General features: G+C 30.4%; 5 protein-coding genes across 5 annotated transcripts; all 5 read left to right on the top strand.

The window, feature by feature from the left end:
- The first annotated feature begins 1,308 nt into the window (after positions 1–1,308).
- LOC108782380 (uncharacterized) lies at positions 1,309–15,295 on the top strand. Its single transcript, XM_018550654.1, has 14 exons — positions 1,309–1,390; positions 1,726–2,159; positions 2,426–2,829; positions 3,092–3,112; positions 6,094–6,112; positions 7,753–8,013; positions 9,096–9,134; positions 9,299–9,341; positions 9,578–9,705; positions 9,818–10,022; positions 10,191–10,296; positions 14,513–14,630; positions 14,737–14,990; positions 15,073–15,295. Exons 1-14 carry the CDS (start codon positions 1,309–1,311, stop codon positions 15,293–15,295), a joined length of 2,337 nt encoding a protein of 778 aa, XP_018406156.1.
- On the top strand, positions 7,037–8,359 carry LOC108782407 (cold and drought-regulated protein CORA-like). The gene is made up of 3 exons (XM_018550685.1): positions 7,037–7,156; positions 7,753–8,024; positions 8,243–8,359. Exons 1-2 carry the CDS (start codon positions 7,078–7,080, stop codon positions 8,001–8,003), a joined length of 330 nt encoding a protein of 109 aa, XP_018406187.1. The 5' UTR covers positions 7,037–7,077; the 3' UTR covers positions 8,004–8,024; positions 8,243–8,359.
- A 2,135-nt stretch (positions 15,296–17,430) lies between the features above and the next one.
- LOC108782379 (GATA zinc finger domain-containing protein 14) lies at positions 17,431–18,843 on the top strand. Its single transcript, XM_018550653.1, has one exon. The coding sequence runs from the start codon at positions 17,431–17,433 to the stop codon at positions 18,841–18,843; it is 1,413 nt and encodes a 470-aa protein (XP_018406155.1).
- Positions 18,844–21,569: 2,726 nt separating this feature from the next.
- Positions 21,570–22,802, top strand: LOC108782378 (uncharacterized). The gene is made up of 3 exons (XM_018550652.1): positions 21,570–21,626; positions 21,921–21,953; positions 22,290–22,802. Exons 1-3 carry the CDS (start codon positions 21,570–21,572, stop codon positions 22,800–22,802), a joined length of 603 nt encoding a protein of 200 aa, XP_018406154.1.
- Positions 22,803–23,451: 649 nt separating this feature from the next.
- LOC108782406 (putative uncharacterized protein DDB_G0282499) lies at positions 23,452–24,580 on the top strand. The gene is made up of 3 exons (XM_018550684.1): positions 23,452–23,517; positions 23,801–23,986; positions 24,259–24,580. The coding sequence occupies exons 1-3, from the start codon at positions 23,476–23,478 to the stop codon at positions 24,523–24,525; spliced, it is 495 nt and encodes a 164-aa protein (XP_018406186.1). The 5' UTR covers positions 23,452–23,475; the 3' UTR covers positions 24,526–24,580.
- Positions 24,581–27,744: the final 3,164 nt, after the last annotated feature.

The raw sequence follows: 27,744 nt of genomic DNA, 5'->3' as shown, positions 1-27,744 counted from the left end.
TTTGAATTTTGATTTATATAATTCTATGTTATACAAACGTTTAATTAATATGATAATTTGTATAAACAACGTTTATCGATCTTTTAATTTTATTGCTACTTTACTTTCTCAGAAGGGGCATGAGGAAAACGGCAAACGCAAATAAAATCCTTCGATTCTCAGATCGTGTATATTTTTAGATCGATTGAAAATGCATGAAGCTGCCCGCGAGTCTGTTTGTCTGGCACGTTAGATTCCTCTATCGCGTCTTGATCGGGGTGACTCAGTAACTTACGTCGCGAAAGAGGGAAAGTGAAGAGCCATCGGCCCTCTACGACATTCGTCAACCATCGCCCATTCACATTCTCGCCGTTTCCCAAGCGAATTCATTACAAACACATTGTTTCAGTCATGAGCCAAACGCCTCGAACCAACCTGATTCTTTCTGTGATTCAGGATTTATGAATCGTTCAATGTCCTCTTTCATTGATTGACCATGGTCATTCAAAAAAGATAGGATAAATAGATTGAATAGATAAGAGAACATATAACTGATAAAAAATGTACCACAAATCAGTATGTACCAATCTAAATTCACAATCCATTCTCCCCTAATTTATTGGACCTTATTATAAACGTTATAAATGTTAATGAGTTTATCGAAACAATAGACATTTCATATGCAATCGAATATTTATGCGGTACAATAAGGTCATTTTTTCGCATATAATGATTATCTAGAACTTTTCTTTTAGATATATGTGGTGCATATCCATCAATAATTCCATGTCATTTACATGCATAGAACAACCAGATCGACAGATCATCGCGATTCCTCATATCGGTCCGATCCCGCGAATCCAGATTGTTATCGGCGCGAATCACAATTAATTCACGTTTCGCATCGGTCATGACGATCACGTAAAACTTGACGGTGCGTGCGCTTATTTTACCGCGATCCCGACCGTATAAGAGACCACTTGACGAAGGCTGGTGGGGCATCCCGTATCCCCTGTGTATCCACCAATAGGTCCGACCCATTCCATACCCCCATATCAAGGTACCTACCCATCCCATTGTCCTGCATGTCCGTGTGCTTCTTGGTATAAAAGCTATTGCGACGGTAAAGACTACCAGCGTCGTGCAAAAAGTTGGTGCATCAAGATCGGCAAGATCGGTGGAAGTGTACCGCTTAATTATCCGTATTTTCCATCGAAGGTCGCTAAAACACGAAAAAGTCGGTACTTCCTGGAGGATTTCTAAAGAAACGAATGATCAGAGTCGAAAAAGAATCGTCACGAAAGAATTCGGGTTAAGATTAGAGAGAGAATGGTCAACTACGTTAGCTTTGTTCTAATTGCGATGGCGTCGGTCGCAATAGCGGAGTCGAGGGTGATTCCGACTGAGCCTAGTAAGCGCTGAAAGCTAATATACTTCTAATTTGAAGCATCTCTTAAAGTTTTTAAAAATCACATTTTGTGAACAGTGTATAAGAAACTGTCCTTATAAAAAGATTTCCAACTCTCTTAGATGTTACGTAATTAGTAGAAAAATTAACAATACAATAAAATTATGTCATAAATAATACATCCCGATCATTTCAAATGCAAGTAGCAATAATTATTCTGTTAATGTTCGATTAATAGATATATAAAGATCTGTTTCTCCAAAACAAAGCTAAAGATTTATGAAAAATAATATAATACACCTATTTATTATTAAATAAAAAATTTGTATTATTTACAGTTTCTGTGACGCTGGATACTTACGGCAATCCTGTAATGTTTCTGAGAGAAAAGAGGACAGCCGTGCGCCCTTATCCACACAGAACGATGATGTTCACCGGTTACTATAGACCGATACGTCGCACAAATAACGGCGACCAGGCAACAGGCGTTTTCGCACAAGGAAATGCTGTGAGTGGCGAAGCTTTCTTCGGTGGTGTGCACACACCGCATCTCAAGGGTGGCCCAGAACCAACCGAGGAAGTGTCCAGCGCCGAGGCACAGGCAGCGCCGGCGTTTGAAGAGCAGGAACGCGAATATCATCATCATCGAAACGAGGTGCATCGCCATGAGGAGGAGCAGCATCACGAGCATCGTTACGATGAGGAGGAACAGCTTCATCCTGGCGATCCGCATTATCATTACCATCATCATCAGGATTCTTTGACCCCTCAGGTACAATGATTTGGTGGGGTTTATATTAGATATATGTATATGTAAAAGTGATTCTTAAATGAAACTTCAAAGCAAAACGGAAATATATAGTAAATCCATAATTTGTGGCAAGATCAATTTTATATGCTTCGATCACGTTTATAATTATAAGATTAGTTTACGTTTATATTGACGAAATAAAGTCTTTTGTAAGACTATAAATATCGACCTATTTAGTGAATAGTTCTCTCTAAAATACAACATGGAGATCTATATTATTCCTACAGGGACATCACGAATTGGAGCAGATTCCGTTAACTACAGAAATTGCGCAACCGCCGTTTACTGCCACGGAAGCATCCCGACCAAAGGTGCATCATACCAAGAAAACGCATAAGACGCCCGTGACTGTTAACGCTGACGATGATGACGACGATGAGGATGAAGTGGATGAGGAAGATGATGAACCGGTTGTGCCGTTCGTACCTTTTAAGGGCAACAGACGCCGTCAGAAATATCCCCATTTGAACAACTTCTTCCCTATGGTCTTCAGCTTTCCAAGACTGGCCACTCGCGCTGGATCATCCGGGTCTATCCCTGGTGCCATCACTGCCATCGCAAATAGTTACTCTACAGGGAAAGGCGGAGTTGCCAGCTCAGTAGCCACTGCCTATGGCGGATCTCCAACTGGGTGAGTTATCTTTTCCTTTCGTTGATTGCCTTCATTAAGAAAAACACTGCGCTAAAAAACGAATTATTGTGATTAGTTAATCGCAGTGGAAAAAAAGATTCTATTAAATTATTTTAATTAATATTGAATTAATTCAAGTATACTTGTAAAGAAAAATTATCTTTATTTAAACAAATCGTTGCAAGAAATAAAAACAAATATATATATGTACAAGTAAATATATATATTTTTTAAATTAATACAATTTTTGTATTTTTGTTAGAAAGAAACAACGCCCGCAGCCGTATAAGGAATAACTGTTAAACTGATCAACGAATTAACAAATTGAACTCGCTTAGAAGTTTTTAAGACAATTCCTTTTGGACAACTCACACATTATCTATGTAATTGTCAAGTCTTTTGATTAAATATTTATCAAATCTCAGATATAAAAATATTATCAAATCATACATAAAAGAATTTTTGATTAAAAGAAAGCAAAACTAATTAACAACAATATTAAACTTGTTTTTAAGAATGTGCAATTTATTACGTAAAGATACATTATTAAGTGGACATTAACAGAAACTAAACTTGCAATCTTCTAATATTTAGATTATATATATTGAGCTTTAAATTATTGTTGTATTACTTTATAGTAAACTTTCAGACATATAGTAATTGTTTGAGCTTAGCAAAACTTAGATGATTTGTTCTAATCACATATCTATACATTCATTGATATATCAAGTTACATTCCAAAAATAAAATATGCCTATCTTCTTTGTGGAATATACTAGATTCTAGAATCATAATTTATAATAATAAAAGACTTAGTATATTAGCATATCGCAATCGTAGCTCATATTTTTCTGAATTAGGAATTGTTATTAAATATTCATTACACAGTAAGTGTCATTTAAAATAAAATTCTAGAAATCTAAATATCCAAATAACTCGAGAAAAATCCGAATTCACATAATTTAAATTATATATAATGAATTTTCTAAGAAAAAAATAAATATTTTATATATATTATATACATTTAACAATCTATCCTAAGTCTTTTGTAAATGTAAATTTTAATATAGAATAAAAAAGTATTAAAAGAAAATACTTCTTTGTACTTTCTGAATTTCTAAATATAAGTAAATTATACTATTATGACAATTATGTAACATATATTGTACATTTTATTTACATAAAATTCAAATCTTGCGCATATAATATAATAAGAAATTTTAGAAACATATGATTCAAAAAATTGACATGTTCATTATTATACACGCACACTGAAAACGATCCACAATTAATTACGCGCCATTTTAAAGTTTATTCAAAACAGAGTACTTATACTTTATTAATCATTTGTAATAAGTTAATCCGTAATAAAAAAAATATAGTTATCATACATAACATACAATATAACAGATGATAGACGAATTATGTATTTATAGACTAATACATTTTCAATACAGTTTATCAAATTTAGCTACAAATTTATGTGTAGAGTTAATTAAAAAATCCATATATACAGAAATCTTGAATTTTAATATATCAACAACTGTACAATTCTTTATTGCAACATTTGTTGTATGATAATGTGAGAAGAAATTTTTAGTAACATATCTAGATAGTATTTACTTTGTTTGGAAATATTATGATTAATAAAAACAAACTTATAACAAATTTATAAATAAAGAGATTTGATGGCTCAATTAATAAAATTTATACTAAAATAACTTTGCGCGTAGCGTTTATACAATTTAAATGCGATGACAAAATTGCTTCTAATTTTTTGAAAAATAAAAAATTAAAATAATCATTTTACTAAATACTTTAATAAATAAAAAATTTAAAAATTGACATTGGTTTTTGCAAAATATACGTGCGCTTATTACGTCAATAACTGTTTGTAAGTATCTAATTGTTTGCTTTGTCGGAAAAATCATGTTTCGAAAAAATTAAGTGTAAGATTAAAATAGACAGGTGACTGCAAAATTGTAGGGTCATCTTGCATTCTCAAGCAAGACTGCAATCACTTGTTTTTGAAAGGAATAATAATAACGCGAATGTTACGTATACAACACCCATCATCGGAAGTCCCAAATTTAAGCGTGATGTAACTTTTAAAACGATTCTGTTTGAGTACGATGCAGAAGACACGTGAATTTTTTGTATGAGTATACTTTTTCCAGTCTTAATAAATCCGTCAGATCAAAATTCTTTTATCAAAATTCTATAAGTGATTCTTATATAATGTAAATATGTATAATATGACAATTATACAGAATACTAGATATGCTAATTACTTTGTTCTACATTAGAACGAAATGAGGATTTCTGTTTGTAAATGTGTCTTTGAAGTGTTCGCTAATTGGAAAATTATTTGAAGCAATTTTACTTACAACATCGGAATATTTTCTTATTTTTTTTATATAGTAAAATTTCCTAGTATTATGCTTCTTACAATATGTTAGTTACAATATCTTCAAGGTTTCAGACTAATACATATTAAAAATTCCGAGTAAATCTTTTGAAATTTTCGTAACCGATTGTAAACAAATATATACACTATTTCAAAATGTGTTATAAATACTTTTGTAAGAATTAAAGGTAAATATTGTATGTGTGTAGCATATATATTTTAAATTATTTTTAATTAATTTCTCAACAACAAGATCTTATTTTATATAAACCAATCAATTATTTAATAGAACATAAATAATAAAAAATTAAGAAAAATTATGATTAAGTTACGTAGTTTGTTGAATAGATTCTTAACCTTAAAATTGTACAGTGTTAATAATAGTGAATGAACAGAGTATACTTATTGTCAAATGGGAATTCCGAAGTATATTCGTTCATCGACCTAAGATTGTGAAGTCCCGAGAAACACCAAGGCCAGTTGACCAAGGCTAATTGACCGTTAATGTATCCCCTAGGCAAGCAAGATTTCATGGTTCTTTAAGCTAACCGGCTATTGCGATGACCAAGTGTAATTAATGTTGGACAATGAATCCAAAGACGAATATATGCACGACAAGCAGTTGAGAAATAGTATTTTGAATACCTAGTTATGCAACGACGGAATGTAAGAAGCTTGAAGATAAAAAGGGTTAATTTTAAAATGTGTTTTCATTTTCACAAATTTTCCGGATGCTGGATTTTGTAATAACAATTTCTCTCGTGTTAATATTGTTCTTTCTGAATATAGAATTTATGTTATATATTATGATAATCTTATATTTTAATTGTTTCGTTATAAGAATTTTTATCACACAGTTTTATAAAGATGGCGAAAGTATTATAATATGTTCTGTCAAGAATAAAATGTTTGATGATAACGCAAATAGCTTGTTGAACATTAATTATGCAGGCAAAATTAGTACTCACGTCTTTCTTCGTAAAAACCTTCGTCACGCCAATCGTTGAACTCTCTTCAGCGTATATCCATAATTTCTCATTTACAGTTCATCCTCTTCAACCTGATTTTGGCCCTAACATAACTGATTGTTTTTTTTAGAACTCTGCTATTAAAAATCAACGATTGTTTTAATGAACAGTTTCCAAACTTTTCAGCTTTATTCTATGTTAAGAATTAAAAACTAAGAAATTAAATATGGAACAATCTTTGTATGAAAGTAAATATAATAAAAATCTTCTAAACTGTCAAAATATTATTAATTATTATTTAATAATACATTCTCTTACCTGCGGTACTAAATTACTTTAGTTAAAATTATTACTTTAGAAATTTTTATACTAATTGATTTTACTACACACAATAATTATAATAATAACTACAAGGTCAGTAATTATTAATTAAATTATTAAATAAAAATCGTTAATTAATATTGATTGATAAATTAATCATCATTGTGTAAAAAAAATCTTATTAGTGATCTATCTGTATTCTTTCGCACTTTCTTAAAATTTCGCAATTTTGGAATTAAAACGACCTATCAAGCGATACTGTGGATTACTGGACTTGTCACAAAATGACGTTCCACTGAGTGAAGGACGACAGTAATCCCAGGGACAGCAACACGTCGTCAGTTCTACAACAACAAAAGAGAGGCTCATTCGTGCTAATAATATACAGCCGATTCGACATGGCCCAAACTGCCTGTTTCGTATATCTGCGTAAACGCGCGTCGTCGGGATATCCCGGAATATGAACGGGTTCCGGGTATATAAAGACTGCCTGGCCGATTTCCTTGTCGTCATTTGGCACTGAGTACCCTTGGAAGCACAATCAGTATCAGAATGTTAAGGATCCTTTTATTCGTTGCTCTGCTTGTCGCAGTTGCAGTAGCATTACCAGTAACCTCGCCGCAGCTTCAAGGTAAAGATAAAAACGATATTAGTGAAAGTATTGCAGAAAATCAAATTTTAACGTTGGAAACCAAACGTTCTCATTTTATTGATTTTATATTAAGAGATTGCTAAATAAAATTGAATTCTATTATCTTTAAAAACAAAGATATTTTATGTTTCTCTTGCAAATATGAAAGTTTTAAGAAATGGACAGAAATTTATATCTAAAACATATAAGTGCATCTTTTAAATATAATTTTTTAAATTCTGTAATAATTTGTGAAATATATTGATTTATGTTTATAATGAACAATGCGCGTCATGTTAATGCTGCGTGAAAAATACAAATAAGAGAAACCCGTTTATCTACTTTTTATGTTGACGCTGACATTTTGATCAATTTTATCTCGCGTGTATGTTGTATTATGCGACTCACTATTTATTGACAAAAGAAATGTATAAAATTATTGCGTCTTTCTTTTAAAATTAAAATAACAATTTAATATATCAAATCAATAAACAAATCACTATTAATAATTATCTCTCTAGATTTAGTAATCTAATGATTATTGAAGTGATGCCTGAATTAATTAAAATAAAATTTAAATCCAAAACTTCTTTCAGATCTTCAAACGACAGTCACAGCAACCGGACCAGAGGCTGATCGTCTTAAACGTACCGCGTACAGTAGACATGGCGGTGGCTTCGGCCACGGATACGGTGGTGGATTCGGACATGGCGGTTTTGGAGGACATCACGGTTACGGAGGATATCACGGTTACGGAGGTTACGGACATCACGGTGGTTACGGAGGTTACGGACATTACGGTGGTTACGGAGGCAGAGGAGGATTTGGAGGATTTGGAGGATTCTAATTCAGAGTTTGTTAATTCTGGGTAAATATTATAAACCGATTATTAAGAACTTTTAACAGGTCAAACTCGTTGAAAAAATCTTTAATTGTAAAATACAGAAAGAAAAATCTTAGATATATATAATCTTAATTGTTAATTATAATTAGATAATACTTTGTGAATTTGCAACTATTAACTATGTTATTATATGATAAAATTATTAGCGTGTAACTTACAATAACATATTTTGATTGCAATAGATATGGACGATAAAGGACTTAAAGAAACGACCACTGCGCTCATTAGGAATGGATTTACGTAACATAATAAATTATACTTGTACATTTATTATATGTATAAACGTTCATATTTTCATACGGAATAAATTTGTTTACACAAAATATAAAACCCAATTATCTAATTTATTTCGTAAATCGCGCGCAGCCAGTATAATAATTATTTTGTCTTGCAAATTTTAAATTTGATACACTTAGGCGTCATTATTTTCTACATTTATTTTATTGGTTGTTAATTAGCAAATAATTCAGTATATCTAGATTGATTCACAAAGATTCCTTACTTATAAATAATTTAGACATAATTAATTTACATATTGTACTTCAATTAGTTGTCTATGAATGCAAATCGCATTTAGTTTTAAATGCAGAAGACATGACACCCATTGAAAAATAATTGTCATTCTATGCAAATTCAAGATCAATGTGTTAAACGTCATTAATAATTCCCTTATTCATAATCCATTATATATTTTACTCGAAAAATATTAAAATTGTAAACGTAATCGATATGTAAACGACAATAAAGATACAGTTGCGCTTTTGATAATATTAAATACATTGATATCTTATAGTGCAGAATAATCACACAAATCTATGCTATCGCGTGACTATATGTTTTCGATACACAACGATACGTTCATTCCTCGCCGGATGTTTTCATTAAATGTTTTAAAACATCACATGTATGTACATATGCCTTTAGTCGTACACTATAAAATGTACGATGCCTATAAAATGGTCTCATTTATTATACGATCTCATTAGAGTTCACTTAGCAAAGTGAGAAAGTTACGCGAGTAATCGAAAAATAAAGATGTTCTTCGGAATTATATTTGCTGTCTTCGCGATTGAAGTAAGTTTCTAAAATTTTCTCAATTTCTAAAATTAATGTTTTTCAAAAGTATATATATCCAATTTTTTGTTACCTGAAAATTAAATCCCATTTATATACACTTAAAATCTTTTAGAATTTTATTAAATATTATATTATAATTTTATTCAGAATTTAATTTTTAGGCGCAATGCCGCTCGCTCACGCTTTCAAATGTGAGAGACGCAGGTAGGATTTGTATATTTTATATTTTATATTAAAGATAAATATTAAATACGCAACAATAGTAGGTACGTGATATATAATTATAACGCGAACAATTCTCCTGTCATAATTTACTCAATGTTAAAGAAAAGAAAGTGCATCTTGTGTATACAAATTTATATCAAAATACGTCATATTAGGATACTATAATATTATTAAATCGATACAGAATATTACACGTAATTTTTTTAATTTGACAGGCGATACAATTTCCGAAATCACGCCGGACCAATTAAAGGAGCTAATTGCATCGTACGAGGAAAACTTCGAGAAACTCATAAACTTTGCCGTAAAAATTAGTGAAAACGAGACCAACAATAAACGTGAGGTCCGATAATATGCTGTAACGTAATTTAAACAATACAAATTAATGATAAATTGTTAATTAACGTGCGATTTAGTACAGACGTTACCTTTAAACTGAATATTGTTCATTTTAGATACAATTTTTAAAGCAGCTAAGCTCAGTTATCGAACAACTTGTTCAAGAACAATCAAGAATTATGCACGTCAAATTTAACAATACAGATTCTATCTTGCAGGCACTAAATAACGTTAATAGTGTAAAAGATTTAATCAATACTATAAAAGAGATCGATACTGTTTATCCGGATGGAGAGATTACTGACAAGCACATTCGAATCAGTAAGTAATTGAAAATTTTGGTCAAAATATGTCTCGATGTCAAAGAATATTAGCGTTAATAAGTCTGGATATATTGAAGTAAAATGTAAATGATATAGAAATTAAAACATATAAATAATGTAATACAATTAAAAAGGAAGTTAATATGTATTTTAAAATTAATTACAGAACGAGCCGCGACTTTTGCAACATCAGAAGAATGGATGAATAATATGTTAATTGATATTCAACGTCAAGTGGTGCAAATTCGAAAATATTTAGACAAGTTATGCAAGTAAGAGAGGCACAAAAACAATCAGGATAAGAAATTGCAGACTGCGTCATTAACATTGGCTAATTAACGATTAATTTGGACGTTTCAGAAAACATCATCCAACGTCGACAACCATTTTAGAAGTAAATTCCGGTGTTGACATTTCCCCCGTTGATCAGCCAAATAAAATAGCGATTATGTAAAACAAATTTTTTCGATATGCTCAAATGTTATAAAAAATTAGTTATATGATATTTTAAGAAATTAAATCCTTAAATTCTGTTGTATAATTATAAATACATAACATAGATACTGACTATAGACTGTAATTAATTAACTAATGAATATATAGATAAACGAATAAATATAATTATAATAAAATGTCTGAACAGAATATATATTATCAATTTCGTTTAATTTCTAATTTTTTATTGTAGTGATTGGTCCTGTTACATATTGAATATTTATACTTCGATATCCGATCTGTTGTTTGATATCGTGTTAAACTGTTTTTCAGTCTCATCACATTTGATACGTTTGGTCGATAATACGTAGTCGCCGCTGACGACGAAACCCTCGTCGCGACGAAGGAGTTCTTTGTCATTAATTGGTAAGTTTTTTTCTGATTTGATCGAACTTGTCAATCATATTAAATTCATATGAACTAAACAAGAGTCAGTAAATTTTATTTAAATAATATTCCATTACATTTTAACATTTCAAGTCATTCTCACATGAAGAAAATGATCTTTACTCGCAAGATCTCAGTGCCTTCAATTGCACAATGCACTTAGTTGACATAATTTTGTTTTTAGTGATAATATTTTTTTGAATAATAAACTGTGCGATTCTTATTGGCAATTATTTTATCACTATTGCTTCTATTTAGAAGTTAAATCTTTCAGGATAAAATAGTTTAATTGAAAACGATTATTAATATTTATTGATAATTAATATTGACAACTCAAAATCGTAAAAAATCGTTTTGATGAAATATTTTCTCAAATAAATTGAATTATTATAATTCTATTTTGTTATTGTAAAATCTGAAAAATTAGTTAATATTGATAATTTCAAGTAAATTATTTGGATCAATGTAGGTACAGTAGATTATTGTAGATTGAAATGAAATTCACATGCATGTTACGTTTATCGTGAGTTAGAAATTAGAGAAGTTAAATTGAGAATCTATAGGTACGTGTCGATTATCGCAGCGCGATCTAATTTAGGATGCTATCGTAGTTCTCATTCTAGTTCGTATTCCCTTGTAAAATTGCATTTATTGGCAAAATTATTCTATTGAGTTTATATACAATTAAACTATTAAATCAATTTGTAGACTAAAATAGGCTAGAATTAAATATATAGAATTTTTATCGTAACTGCTTTCAATGAAATATTTTTCTATAATAAATAAAAGACATGTAATAATGATAGAAGAAAAACGATTCATATGATAAATAAATCATATAACGTAATAAAATAAGAGGAATTTCAATATTTCACCAACACAAACACATGCATACAGATTAATAGCATGCTTTCTCAAAATTGTAATTTAGTACGTTATGAATTGTCCTCTCGCGTTTACAGAAGCGATTCTCAAGGAAGATTGTTCAGGATGATTACTGGAAGATAAGACATGCATTATTCAAAATGATAGTTCTTGAAGAACTGCATCTCATATTTCAAGCGCTTTATTACTGTTTGCATAAATAGATCTCACATTTAAAAATGATTTAGATAGTTTACAAGTTAATTAAAAATATGTTATTAGATTATTGAAAATAAAATTTTTTTTCTGGTCAAAATATATATGTATATAATTTTATGTTTAAAGATACGCAAAATCTTGAAGTCATATTATTTTTTAATTAAACAGAGATATAAAATTAAAGTTTTAGTAAAATTATAAAAATAGTTATGGAACGTATAAAAGTGCTTTAAGATTTTCTCTATTTCCTATGTTCTACCTGGCACTGCGTGTTCAAATCATACAAATCCTAAATAATACACGAGTTGGTTTGTTTCAAACACAAATACAGCGCGAGTTGTATTCATTGCTTAATAAGAAAAGTTTTTACATTTTATCTCTCAAAACGACTATGAGACATAAACTTTTTAATATTTCAATATAACAACGTATATTATTTTAATGTATACATTAATGATATATAATACAATATTAAATATATAACATTTAAGTTTATGCACTATTCATAATGTAAAATATAGACAATCGTCGCAAGCGCTATCTATTACGCGCTTTCTGTCATACATCTCGGATATTTTTCTTTCTAAGCAAATTACATTCTTTTCTCTGTACACGCAGACCAAGTTACGCGCACATAAATGTACAATTTAAATTCATTGGAATATTCGTGCCACGAAAATGGCGAAGACGACAAACCAACACCGTTACAAGGAAATTACGTAAATATGATCGTAAATAATAATAACTCAGTTGCACGAGAGAGAAGCAATCTTTTGACGAGTTACGATTGGCTGTTTGCAATTTTCAGATGTAAAAAAAGGACCACCGCACTCTCGCCCCGTAAATTATTTCTTATCGATTAATCGACTCAAATGTCTATATCGGTTCGTAGTAACAGTTTCTATTTTCATACATTTTTTCCTATTCCTATTAAGCAGATTTACATTTTTATTACAATCGTAAATGCTCCATTTAAAGTATATGTTTGTTCTTCTTTATTGACTTTCTATACTTTCGAATTACTTGCTTCTCACCATATTATGTCCCATTTTGAACTCATTATATTATGTTCATCTTACTTCCCCTTTTTTTTTACAATCTTAAATATTATATTTTTTTGTACACTACAGTATACAAAAGTATCTTTATAATATTAAATCTTGTATCTTCATGTACGATTGATGATTCTTTTTTATTACTAATTATAATTATTTATTATACTTGATTATTATAGGTATGTATTTTCTTCTTAATTATACTACTGTAAAGATCTTAAATATTCAGACTTATAAGTAGCATTACATTGCTGCTACTGTTCTTCATTCATTTATCTTTATGTATAATATAATCTCTTCCATCTTGCCTTTCAATAACTTATTATAATTAATATGCAATATATAAACAGAAAAAATTTTAATTATTAAAGACTAGATGCCATCATTCTTAATTTTCTGCTGTATAAATAAAAATCTTTATAAAAATTTTTCACCGTTTTTAGACCCCTCATGCATATGGACCGTTTTTAGCCCGTTTTTAGCCCGTTCCTGCCTGTTTATTGTACTCGCAAGCTCTCGTGGCGTATCGGAAGGAATGATAATGAGTATAAACGAGTATGCGTATGAATATTTTTGAGAAGATTACGTTTTCAATACTCGTTTTTTCGCTGATGAACGATAAACGTATTATGCGAGTATGATCATGTGTATTTTTGAGTGAATCGTCCGTTTTTAATATTCGTTTTTCCGCTATGAGTATTCGTGATTACTAAAGACACGTTTTTTCACCTCAAATTTACACAGCATGTATTTACCACTCAAACTAACCGTTCGCTCGGGTTAAAAACAGGCTAAAAACGGTGAAAAATTTGTATAAGGGAAGCTAAAACTACTCGAATAATTTAGAATTATTTTTAATAATGTCAACAACCTAAATTTCAATCAATTCGGAACTTTTAGTCATTGAACAGAGATGTCTGAACAACGAAACGCTACGCCAACTGGGAGGGCAAAGCCGGGCGTCGGCGCCGGCGCCGACATCGACGCCGAGCGTCGGACAGGCATAAGCGTTCGTGCCGGCGCGACCCTCATGAAAAGCGTTTCCATTTTCTTGACGAGCGGTCGCAAGGCGTCGGCAAACTCGAAGCGGCAGATCTCCGCTGCTTCCAACAAGGACGAGTCATCAAGAAGGAGACGTCGCCGAAGGATGCCGGAAGGCGGAGGCGGCAGGAATTCCGCGTACATCGTCAAAGTGATCGAATCCCTTAAAAAAAAGACAAGATTCTCCAGGCGAGTTTGCAGAGACGCATTGCAATAATTCTTAAATTAATTTTCCAGTCTTTTATTTTATCATTCTCTCGAGAACAAATGGAATTAAGTGGACTCGCATTGGCAAATAAAAGTTAATAAAATTACACAATTTACAAAAAAAAAGTACAATTTTCTTTTCAATCGGAATAAAAAAATTATTTGTACGCGTATATAACTATTTTGATTTTCGTTTAATCTGATGATTTTCTTTCATCAGGGTCGAACTGGATAGTCTCTGCAAACTTTACAAGAAGTTGACTACCAATTCCAGCCAACAACAAGTTGAACGATCGATATCTATCGGCAGAAGGCCACAATCGAGGCCAGCTGTCGAGGTAATTACACTACACGCAATTGAAAGTCGACTTTTTATTTAGACAAAATAACAAATATATAGATTACATTAAAAAATTTTTTCATATTTACATTGTGTGTGCTCAGAGAATTGATAGAACTATTTTTCGAGAACTCCTCCACAACACGTTTCACGTAATTACCGAAGACACTCTGGTAGAGCGCTTATTTTGTTGTTGGGATCGAGAGATCGAGAGTGCTATCAGACTTGAACCGTGGATCATGGGACTCGACGTGTTCCTACGGGGTAGTCTACGTGACAAAATCGTTTTCTGCTTTCACGTGTACGATCTAAACAATGACGGATACATCACAAAAGACGAAATCTTTCAGCTGCTCAAGTAAAAAGCGATTAAAGTCTTAATTTATTGCTAGTTGTATCTGCTTTATTCATAGTTATGAAATATATTCCAAATTTTATAGAAATTGCCTGATAAAGCAGCCTGGTGAAGAAGATCCAGACGAAGGAGTGAAAGATCTATCGGAGCTGGCCTTGAAGAAACTCGACGTCGATCACGATGGAAAAATATCATTTCGAGATTATGAGACAGCGGTTATAGAGGAACCGCTATTACTAGAAGCGTTCGGACAGTGTCTGCCTACTGATGAAAGTTGCGCAGATTTCTTGGCGACTCTTCAGCCCTGAAAATGTACACAAAATTAGTTACAGTAGACATTCTACATAATAAACGTTCTTTTACATAATAAGAAACATTTTTAACAATATATCAGTTACTCTTGATATGAGGATTATAGTATTGTGTATATACAGATTCTAGAATCAAAAATAGGGTGTTTCGTTTAAAAAATCAATTTGACCTTGACTTGACCTTGGTGGCACCATCCAAGGTCAAATTGATAAGCTCAGTCAATAGATCATTTTCAACCCTACATCTTTTGTATATTTTTCTCAAAAATGATTACTTTTCAAGATATTTAAGAGGTCCGGGACTTTTTATACACCCTGTATATATCTCCATGTCATTTCTTTCTCCACAAAACTTCTTACTGTTACATATTATATTATCATTTATCGATAAATGCAATTACAATACATAGAAATAGGTCAGTCAGATTGAATCCTTGTACGTGTAATTGAGCAGAAAATACATCTATTGTCATAACGGATGTTGAAGTAATTATTACATCCTCTCCGTTCTCGAGGGCTTGTTCATATACTTAATGATCGATGAAGAATAGACGGTCAATTGATTGATCGCGATACGTTATCGGAAGTACTAAACATTATTGAGATATTAACTTCTTATTTAAAATTGATATTGACAATTTCTTTTAGTTCTTTCCGTTCTATTGCATAAAATTAGTAATAGTGCACGGTAAATATGTATTTTGATACGTTTAATTTTAATCAAATAATATAGATTTTTCATTGACCTGCCTTAGAGTTTTATCATTTACTTAATCATTTATTATTTAGTTTTATCATTATTAGATCATAATGCTGATATTAGAAAATAATGTAAACATTAAACTTTATCTTTGCAAACTTACTTTTAATAACTATAATTATCAACATTCTTACAGTAAAAGTTCAATTAGAAATATTATATAATCTACATTCTCTTAAAGTTTGAGGATCGTCCATACGATGCCATGCTTTTCTATAGTTACTAAACATAAAAATAATTAATTGACGTTGTTTTAATTAATGATTGTCTGTAATGAGATCATGCAAATAAAATAAAGAGACGGCTGTAAAAAAATTAAATAGGAAACAAATCTCTACACTGAATCCGACATAGAGTATAGATGAAAACGTGATGCGATGACAACAGTCGTTAAAATTGGACAACATCGAAATACTCAATATTAATTTTACGATCATATTTAAAGCGATTGTATTTAGTCTGTCAGAGCAAATAGTAAAATGTGGCCAAGAAGTTCAGTTTTGCTTGTTATTAACGCATTGATCCTTCTGGTAACAAATAAATTTAAATAAAATATTTAGAACTTTTTTAAGTTAAATTAAATATAATTAAAAGAGCATTTTACTTTAATAATTTAAAAAAGAATTACATTATTAAATTATGATGTTTCTTTGTGTTAAGAATCCATAGACTTTTTTAAATCGAATTTAAAAAATAAAATTATATATCAAAAATATATCTATTATAATAATTATAATTATAAGAAACGACAAAGAACAAGAGATGACGATGCTGATTTTCTGATTAAAAATTTTTGAAAAGATAACATGCATTTTCTTCCTTTGTTCTTGTCATTTCTAAAAATATATTTATTTGATTTAGTACAATTATAAAAGATATACGTATAGGAAATAATATAGTAACAATTTATAATAATTTTGTATACTTAATTTGTGTACATAATATCTTGTAATTAATTTTTTTCTCTCATTAGGTACATTCTTTGCCATCAAATATTGATTGGAATACCTCGCGTAATGATTCAGATCCAGTTGCTCAAAATGAAAACATTTTGAAGCTTTTTTTACAATTAGCAACGCATACCGCAAATCGTTTAACGCATTTAAGGAAAAAAAGTGAGAAAGAATGTGATTGTAATATACGCAACGATAATCCGTTAATTTCAACAACAGAAGCTTTCATAACGCAATCACCATCTCAAACAAATCCAGAATGGCTTGATAAGAGCCAAAAAATTCTAAATCATTTATTTTCCGGTAATCCTGAAATAAAATCGAATCAAAATCAAACAGTTTTCAACTCGCAATTGCAATTACGTAATCTTCAAAATATCGACGATAATCGAAATGTAGAACGCAATCTAATTTCAAACATGAGCAATTTAATTACGAAATCTATACAAAATGTCCGAGACGCTTCATTCAATGTTACCGGATATAATCATGAATTTAATCCTAACATTTTACAAAAACCAATTCTTGATTCAGATGCATCAAACAATTCGTTAAATGCAAATGAATTTGTACCAAATTCTCTGGAATCAGCGAGAAGAGTTAATCAAGTTCTAGAAAATAACACATCGATTATGAATGATTTAACTGAAACTGAAAATAAGTTTTTTCCGAATTCGCAAAATTTACAGGAATCAACGCTCGAAATAAATCAACGATTATTTGACACAGATTTAGCACAAATTGTTCCGAAGATTATTAGTCACGGAAACGCGAATCAGCATACTCCTTCACAAAATACGCAAAATGTAGCGTCATCAAATAAGAATAACGACATAAAGCAAAAATATTTTGATCCGGTTATAATTACAAATACTGGAAACATGAATACACAAACTGATAAACAGAAAGATAATTTACCTCTAGTAAGTGAGATTCTATCAAACACGAAAAACATTGTGGAGTCGATGATGAAAGTCTTACCTGAAACTGCAAAAGACGCAAATAACTTACTGAATAAAGTTATTCCGCAATCACAAGATATCAACACGCCAAAAAGTGCTAAGGAAAGTCAAAATCATCTCGCACAGTCCGACTATACTCAACAGGAGCAAAGTGAAAATGCTAAACAAATAGAAAATCAATTTGATGCTGGAGCTTCTAGAAGGAATAACCAAGAAACAAGAATTATATATAACGATTTACCAACAAATAAGAATAATTCAACAGCCGAAGATAGTAATAAACAATCCACATTATTAAAAGATTTTTCTATTCCACTCCTCAGATTTTTATCAGATTTTAATGAACTGGAGAACAACAATAACAAGACTAAACTCGATTTTTCTCCTATTCAGATAAATGAAAGTGCTAATGATTCCATCGACGAAGAATTATCTATAAAGAAAGAAAGTAAATTGACAGATATTGCAATTGCGACGTCAGTATTACCTAATCAAATAGAATCCAACACAGTAGTTTCGATTACGGAACATCAAGCCAAGATTTCGAGTGATGTACAAAATTCTAAAAATGTGAGCAACGTTATAAAATCTAATTTAGAAGAAGAAAAAAATCTTCAAGATAATTCATCTGCTAATGACAGAATAAATCAATTGTCTGAAAATCAAATTACTCATGTCGACGATAATCTATTAGATTCAAACAACCATCATTCTCTTATCGATGATTTGAAAGATAAAGATTTGCATTTGCAGCTGTCTGAGGAAAAATTGCAGGAAATCAGCGATCGATTGATCAATGCGCTTCGACCGATTATAGAGAAGAAGTTGGACAATAACAAAACTTACGTGACTAATCATTATAATAAATAACAAAACAGAAATTTATTGAACATATTATCTAAGTCTAAGCAAATAATTGCACAAGCAAAAGTTAAATTATATAGTAAGTGTTGTTGTGAATTTAGAAATATACATATATATACAAAAATATATATGTATAATATATAAATAAGTTATAATTTATAATAATTAAAATAATATTTTATAATGATTATTATTTTGTAATTATGGTATGCTCTTATTATACATCATAATAACAACTATAATAATTATAAGATCTGTGAAAATTTAAATTGAATGTTAATTATTTATATCAGTTCTGAAGTTGTAAGAAATTGATCCATCAATGGATGTGCTGAGTGTCGAAAGAGTTCCTTGTTAAATTGATTTTACAATCTTTATAACTTCCGCGCGAAAATCAATTGACGAATAATGATCAGAACATACTTATCTTTTGATTAGTTTTATAATGTGCTACCGTAATGAAACACTTATCACGTACAGTGATTCTCGAGCGATCTTAAAACTCGATTCATGCATATTTTATACTCATGAAAGCCGATAAAGAATTCCTTATATTAAAAAATATATTGTTGTCTGTAAGTCAGAATTTATATGTTAAACTTGTTAAAATCCTACAAGTGTCACAAAAAAATATTGTATATGTAGACATTAATAAAAAAAAATATCTTTACTTATCATATATGCATAAAAGAAATAGAGCCATGGTACACAGAAAAACGTAAGTAAGACGTAAGCAGTAAACGAATAATCACAGTAGAAACCGTAAAATAATAATATAAGCAATAGTAAATAAAAAATAATTGTAGCTTAATGTTTATGTTCTTGATGTATAATATCATAAGCTATAGACAGAAATAGAAATATTTAATATATAAGTAGTAGATTATCCCCAAAAATTGAGCTAAAAATACGACCCTGATTGCATCTAAGTAGATATAACTGCGCATTGTTTACTGCGCAAGCAGTTGTCATGGAAACGCGTCACATGGGTTACAAACGTGTGCTTATATACGAAGGTCGACTGTGGACTATTGGAAGGTCGTGACTATAAAGAGGTGGACTATAAAGAGGTTCTACTGTACGATACAAAAAGTGTGGCTGCCATTTTTACATTTTTTTAATAATGTTAATTTACAAAAAAAACAATGACAATGAATGTATTAAAATATTAAATACCGGAATATATATTAGGTGTACAAATTAATTCGTTTTTTGTGTTAAAAAATGCATTTATTTCAAAACAAAATGAATGAACAGATTATTAAAGTAGGGGAACCCGGGGTATAATGGTTATAGTTAAGTTTTTTCAAGTTTTAAACATATTAAAAATAAATAAATTAACTTTCTTATATATTAAAATATTCTTTGGAGTCTTTACTATAAGAAAAACTTAAGTTTTACTACAAAAGTATAGGTTAACAGGACGAAATTATTGTTTTGTGAGAGTCATAACCTTACTATGTCATTTATGCGGGGTGTAATGGGATACCACATAAAACTTGTCTACTTTTAAAAAATTAATATTGAAGATTGCTTAAAAGTGACTTAGAACTTAGAACACATTATTAAGTACAATGTTACTAGATAACACTTCGTCTGTACGTGTGCGCTTCGTAATCTGTACAAAATTCTTGATAGTTAAAAATATGCAAACACGTAAATGGCGCTAACCTCAATCATGTGTCACGGCGGATAGCGCCATATGGCGCCGCGGCGGCAGCCACTGTGCAAGTGTGCACCATTGTGCTCCATGTATTAGTGCGCCATTATGCCTCAAAGTACATTAATTTATTTTAGATAATATAAAATACCACAGATAAACAATGTATTTGTATAGATTTTACTAAAGTAACAAGAAAAGATCATATAATAAGATAAATGTACTTGTGACAATAAAAAATAGAATTTTATTATTGCTTACCTTACACGAATATACCAAAGAACCTGTAACTCATTTGCGGACAGCAAAAGCGAACACATTAAACAATTTTTAACAATATTCATGTAAAATTAATATGACAACTAATAACAATATATAAAAAGATACATCTAACAGTAACTATTGTTTGATAATTCATTACATATTAGCATCTCTGTAACCAGATATCGAGTACATTCCATTATATCCCATGGTTTCATTATACCCCGGGTTTCCCTATTGTCCATCGCTGGCTACTATTTTTTCCCATCTCTCAGGTAATTTTCGAATTCCATCTCGAAAAAATGACTCGTCTGTGGAGGCAATCATCTTTTGGAAAATGAACCGAATTAATTTTTGTACTCCCAATATGTAGATAAGCAAAACAATGATCAAACTGAATTAAATGGCGACATATTAATTTGGCGATTTTTACGCAAATTACACATATGATTGTGGCAATATGGAATGCGCAAAATGATAATTACCGCACGCGTTGCAATTAAAAGATACGTTTTGCGAAAGCTGCTCTTACGAACATTGTGTCTCATTGATCAGCATTGTGTACATCCACAAACTGCCTATATGCGGACGGTCCGGACTTATCATGAATTATCGCGCGAATTAAATCTCCGGCACGAATTGCGCCGTCTTTAATTTCTATGAGGTCTTGATATCACACCGTTGCATTGCGCGTGAATTCCATCGGCACATCGTGTTATCGCATATAAAAGTCGGTTTATAGTATATGCATTCGCCGTTTCGAGACACGCTGAGCTAGCGTCTCAAATTAATTTATCTATACCATTACATTATGACAATTACGTGTTTACCAATATTGTGGGCCACCATAGTGGTGGTCAGTACTCAAGTAAGAATAAAACAAGTAAAAAAGTAATTAATTAATAATGATAATAATAATGATAATATGACATTAAAAACCCGATAAAAAAGTTTTTGTATCTCTATTATAAATTGTTTATATATATATATATATAAGAACAATCTTTTGTATTTTTATATTCTTATTATCCTTACTCTGGTAACAGAACATCAGCAATCTATTCAAATCTATTGTATATTGTCAATTTGAAAGTACAAAAGATTACTATATTATTAAGTATTTTGTAAACAATGTAACATTTATATTTATAAATTTTTTCAGATGCATTCTTTGGAGCAATCTTCAGAAGAATATGTAAGAGAACATAAAGAAATAAATAAAAAAAATTAATTTTTTATCGCAATTATCTAAGAATATTACACAATAATTATACAGTAATTTTTACGAATAAATTAATTTCGTGATAGATGTTACGTACCAGTAATTTATTACTAAATATATTAATGTGTTAACACATTACAATCACTAATTTTACATAATTAGAATCAATCGCTACAATAATGTAGTTGATATTGTTAAATGATATAAAAATTTTATAATAATAAAAACTCGAGTTCGTTCGTTATTTTATATAATGACAATCCATTAATAACAAATATTTACGTTCAAAACAAAAAGTGCAACTTACAGGAACAGTTGTTAGGACCCATAATTGAAAACAAGAATATAAACATCAACGTGAATGTAAATGCAGAAGAGTTGGCTCAGGAGTTGTGGAAGATAATAGAGACTCGTTTAAATAACCGCACTAATCATATCTCCAGTTCAAAGAGCATTATGAAGGATCTCAAGGAAGCTGTAATATCTCTAGTGCCACATAACAGAAGAGGCAGAACATTCCCGTCAATCTTTCAAGTGGCAACTCAGCTCGATAAGATCGCCCGAAGGGCGATCACCAGAGACACGCCGAGTATAAATATGTTAGACGAAGAGATCATGGCGAGAGACATCGTGGCAGACATGATGGCCTCCCTGAAGATGATTCTATCGAAACAAACTCATCTTAAGACCAATCAGAAGGATAGTTCCAGAAGGATGATGCAACGTTTTGATACAACAATGTCAGACAATGATGAACAGAATAATTATGTGAATGTCAGAATCAAAATTCACAGAAAAGATATCCTCGATGTTCTTCATTAATTTGACATTACTTTAACGAAAAGAAAATTATATAATATTTGTAGTTCAATAAACTTGATTTCTCTTGTTTTTAAATAAAATAATAAATAGATAATTCTTTTGATTACTGTACGCATATTTCACTTATGTGTTTAAAATAATTTAGCTTTATGTGACGTAAGAAAAAATTGATGCACTAAAATAAATATATAATTTCTTCAATTGACTATTTGATAAATATGTATAGTAGTAAGTAATCCTAATATAATTTACTCTTTTGTAATTATTTTTTGTTTAAAGTAAAAATTCAATAAAAATTAATATAACAAACATTGACAAGAGAAAAAGAAAAACCTTTGATCCTTGCACACATTGTTTACAAATTTAAATCGGCATGCAAAATTTCAAATGTATTTTATGTACTTCCATCTCGACGTTCTAAACTATTTTATATCAACTGGCGGTATCGTAGAGAATAAATTGAATTTAGCTATTTAGCACATTTCACTCAAGCGAACGATAACATTTTATGTTGTAAGCTTTATATAATTAATAATTTTTTTATTACACTCACTGCAAATTCGCAAACGACTTTTAATTTTAACGTGACCGTGAACGCTTCTATATGAACACTCGATCGATCAGTCTAGGAATCAAAGAGAATCTTCGAGAGAGACTTCGAACATTGACAATCATGTTTTCCACAATGATTTTATATCGAATATTTGGCTGTCTGGTAAGTTAATTATTTTTTAGCAATAACTGCTGAATTTAATATCGACAGTTCATAGATATTAATTGTATGTAACACAATTTAGATTTTTTAAAATTCTTTTTTTATTTTTTTTTTTAATATTTTTACTAACAATTAACACTACCCAACTTTCACTCGCCGATTTGTTTGTAACTTGGTATACATATATAAGTTGGGTAGTATTACTTGTAAGTCTATTTTGAAAACAAAGAGTTATTTATTATAAAATATATGTAATTTAATTTTACATTTTTATTTTCGTAAGCTCCTGATTTTGTTGTCGCATGCTGATGCTAGAAAATCCCATTACTTAGAGACCATTTTAGAATCCCTGCAACGTCTCGAAAACATACTTGTGAAACAAACCGAACAAAACACATTTTGTATTTTGCCAGCCGAGAAGCTACGCAACCTGATTTCAGAACACCAAATATCTGATGATAGCAATGAGGTATTAGTGAAATAAGTAAAACTACAAAAACAGATGTGGTTTCTATTCTTTTTTTACTACTATTTATAATACGTAATGTATAAAAAATAATTATTTTGGTTTGTATATATATATCGACAAAATTAATCTATAACAATTTCTTGACAAATAAAAAAAGTGTATAAAATTTAATTTATTCAGTTCTCATATAGATTTATTCTCTGTTGATTTAGTTATTCTAAAAATTATAAAATTTGGACTTTTTAACCATAGACAAAAAATTGAATTTTCAGAACAACATCCAATATTCTTCAACGCCGAAACAGCTAAAGCATCAAAAGAAGCCCAAGAATGACAATGAAAATGTGAATGCTAATATTAACGAAAACTTGAACACGAATTTTAAGGCCAGTCGGCATCATAGACGTTCTTACAGCGGTGGTGATTCACGTTTACCCAAAACACGAAATCAAAATATGAATAGTAATATCAATTTGAATAGCAATGTAATGACAAATAGAGAAGATGCATCCGATTTCAACGACGAAGATGAAGTTTAAATTCAGATAAACTTCGGGCTTCTCCTAAAAAAATCAAGACTATCAAGATTGCTACATCTGATTGTAATTTCTCTAAAATTATCTATTGCAATAATAAAATAATAAAACCAAATTGTTTGTAATATTTAAATTTCAAATTAAAATACACTATTTATTCAAAAATCAAAAATTATTATCTAACACTTTTAATTCCTGCATTCGTTTATTATTGTAAGTCAACTGTTTGTCAATTTTTTGATTGGTAGTTAACTTAACGTTATTCAGTTCTTCTTTTATTATATACAAATAATTATCTGAAAACCAATTTCTTAATAACAGCTATAATATAGTAAAATCAATATTTATTTGATGAAAGAACAATCCTTTTATAATTCCTGCGAACAATTTATTTATAATTAGATTTCAGTCGTTTTTTGCAATGCAAAGTACAAAGAAAAAACGGTCTAAATCGAGCGGTAATATTGTAAGACTTTTTTATATAATTAATATCAAACTTAGCATTTACTTACCAAGATAAGGGAATGACTATACAGCAGCTTATATATGTAATCATGGCACTTGCCGTTTATTAAAAACAAATTCAATAGTAATCGTATAATTACAAACAATAATAATGACAGTATAATTATAAAATATGCTCGGTCTAGCATTTTTTATAACGCGTTTGTAGAATCAGTCTTAACCCTCGGATTACCAAACACCGCTTGCAAAATGTATCATCTTCCCTTCTTTTTCTACCCCTCTTATCACTGTTTCAATCCCTCGATTTTCTAGTCAGAAAAATAAATATATTTGAAGGTACCCACGCACACACGCGCGCTTCCTTGTGCCTGAGAAAATTTAAACGACCGATAACCCGAGGGCTAATTAAACTATGAGACGTGCTATAGAGGTATGTTACAGTGATGCAGGGGTTTTGTTTACGCAATCGAAAAATTGACTCTTGCATCCTCAAAAACAAAAACATCGACTGACGACGTTCCGGCGCTTCCACTTTCGAGGATTTTCTGATTTCGTTGCCCCGCGCACCTCAAAGTTCCCGTACTTATTGTTAGATTTACATATGTGTATGTACACGCATGCGCATCTGAATATATATATGTGTATATATATATATATGCATTTATATTTATTCATTTATTTATTTATAATATATAATTATTTATTCGTTAGGCGCACTCCACGGAAACGAGCTGGCCCTTCTGTGAGTTCGATTAAAAAATAAATGATCCTTGTTCGTTTCGCCGGAGTGCTGAGATCTGTTGAGGGTGTCGAACGACAGTCTCTCGTCCTTTGCGACGTAAAAACTAGCAAAGTTGGATAAAGCGCTGCCAATGATTTCTACTGTATATGTATATCCTAAGTTCCATTTTTGTAAAGATATACGTATAGATTTTTATATTTTGTTCGTTTTATTACTTATTGCATCTTCTCTTGGTCTTGCAACGTTCGGCGCTTTATATCGTTTGTGTTATTATTCTATATAGAAGAGCATCTTCTTTGTTTAACCCTCTGACGGGCTACCAAGCAACTGGGATTTTTTTGATTATTTGTAGTGCACAATCTAATAAACATAGAATGAAAAATAACATCTTACAAATCTAATAACTATTTGCAAACCTTTATATTTTTTTAATTATAATAAATGGATTTTTAAATAAGACCAAGAAAATGATGCGTATCCTGTAAAATTATTTTCAGAAAACATCAGAGGGTTAATGGTTTGTACATTATTCTATGCTATATACATCATTGTTCATTTAGCAATTGATTAAAATTTATAACGGCTTAAAAATATGATTTAATAAATATATACTAAACAAAGTTTATAAAAAGCTAATAAAATTATGCAATCGCTCTTTTAAAGTTTTACACTATTGCAATCGTTTCACAGGTACCGTAGATATTGCAAAAAATGCAATACAAAAGGAATTATTTACTCTCGTTTGTACATCTTACTCAATTGGAATATCAAGAAAAGTGTAATTTATCTTCATATTTCTTTTATGAAATGCTCATTATAATATGGTGGCATAATATAATATGTTGGCTCACTCATCAACAAAATTAATGCAACATCTGTTCTACCTTGTAAAAATAGGCAGATTTCAAGATGAAACAACTTTGTGAAAAATCATCGTATGGAGATGTTTAAAAAGCATTTTACAGCTTGAAATCTCTACTTTAGGGTAGAACAGATGTTACGTTAATTTTGTCGGCGAGTGTATTTTAAACAAACATTCCGTGATGAATGCGAGAAACATTTATTACGCGACAAACAAACACTAGTTTTTGTCGTTGTCATTTTGACAAGCAGTACCTTATCCAACTATAGAAACTAGACAACGAAGAGAATAGACGTATATCTGGATCTTTAGGCACTTAAATGTCGGAAGTTACTGGGAACTTTGAGTTCGTGGCTCAACGAACATCTGGTACTTCCTATTTACAGCCTTAATTGAGGACGTAATATGACGTAATAACCCCGAAGATGGGTCGAGTTGCATTCAAATAAACGATATTCATACAATTTGCACGTCAGCTTGAGAATCATAAATTGCAAAAATTTTACATCGAAGAAGACGATTACCACGAGATTACAGTTACAATTTGAAAGCTTTTGCTACTGGCCTGTTGAAAAATGTCCATTAACTTAAAAAATAATTGTCCGTTCGCCAAAGGTAGCTTATGCAAGCTATCACAATTGCTGTTTAAATTTTTCGTATTCGATCTTTAGTGTTCTCTGTGGAAAGTAATTTTTCCATGAAAATATACAATCCATTTGAAATACGACCTTTCTAATGTTCTTTTGTCAAGATACGAAACATATAGAGAAAACAAACGGATCGCCAACTCAACGAGAGTCGCAAAGATAAAATTCGTTTTTCCGGTCTCGTATAGACCGGACACGTAAAATTATTCTTGCCACACTTATACACAATATAGCATACATGCTCTATACCAAAATACACTAACGTCTCTTGAAGAGTAATCGTGTGTACGTGTATTGTGTGTATCATCTTTCCATCCTTATAATATGTATATATAAAATATTATGTATAAAAATCAAAGCCGCGATTATTACAATCATAATTTGCTATTACGTATAATAGAGTTCTAATAGTTAGCCATAATTAATAATTAATTATAATTACTATTATTACAATAAGAGCTTCAAATCTAATCAAAAGTTTACAATAGCGATAATAATATCAATAT

This window comes from Cyphomyrmex costatus, unplaced genomic scaffold (genome assembly GCF_001594065.2).
Source record: "Cyphomyrmex costatus isolate MS0001 unplaced genomic scaffold, Ccosl1.0 scaffold125, whole genome shotgun sequence".
Taxonomy (NCBI): Eukaryota; Metazoa; Arthropoda; class Insecta; order Hymenoptera; family Formicidae; genus Cyphomyrmex; species Cyphomyrmex costatus.
This window is presented reverse-complemented; position numbering and strand designations above follow the sequence as displayed.